A 238-nucleotide genomic window follows, 5' to 3' on the forward strand; every position below is an offset into this window, starting at 1 on the left:
CGGCCGGCCCGCACCACTCCTCGAGAGGCAACGGCTCAGGATTATAGGCTGATGATGATAGGCGGCAAGGCTGCTGTCCCAGCTCGACTGACCTTTCTGTTTCTCTTGTGTGTTCCAGGGCTCGCTGTACTCGCTCCTCCTCGTCGACCTCAAGGGCCACAACAGCCTGCACGCGCGCAGTCACCGCCTCGCCTGGGTGCAGCACAACATACCGGTAAGCATCGCGAGCATTGCCTTC

General features: G+C 61.3%; 1 protein-coding gene across 1 annotated transcript in view; it reads left to right on the forward strand.

Annotated features, from left to right (window-relative positions):
* Nucleotides 1-232, forward strand: part of LOC113217718 (uncharacterized) — a gene marked incomplete at its 3' end in the record, with an annotated part of 10,307 nt that extends 10,075 nt beyond the window's left edge. The window contains exon 2 of the mRNA XM_052276263.1: nucleotides 119-232. Within this exon, the coding sequence (XP_052132223.1) occupies nucleotides 119-232 (114 nt within the window). The remainder of the gene's footprint in view (nucleotides 1-118) is intronic.
* Nucleotides 233-238: the final 6 nt, after the last annotated feature.

This window comes from Frankliniella occidentalis, unplaced genomic scaffold (assembly GCF_000697945.3).
Source record: "Frankliniella occidentalis isolate FOCC.00 unplaced genomic scaffold, Focc_3.1 Scaffold2306, whole genome shotgun sequence".
Taxonomy (NCBI): Eukaryota; Metazoa; Arthropoda; class Insecta; order Thysanoptera; family Thripidae; genus Frankliniella; species Frankliniella occidentalis.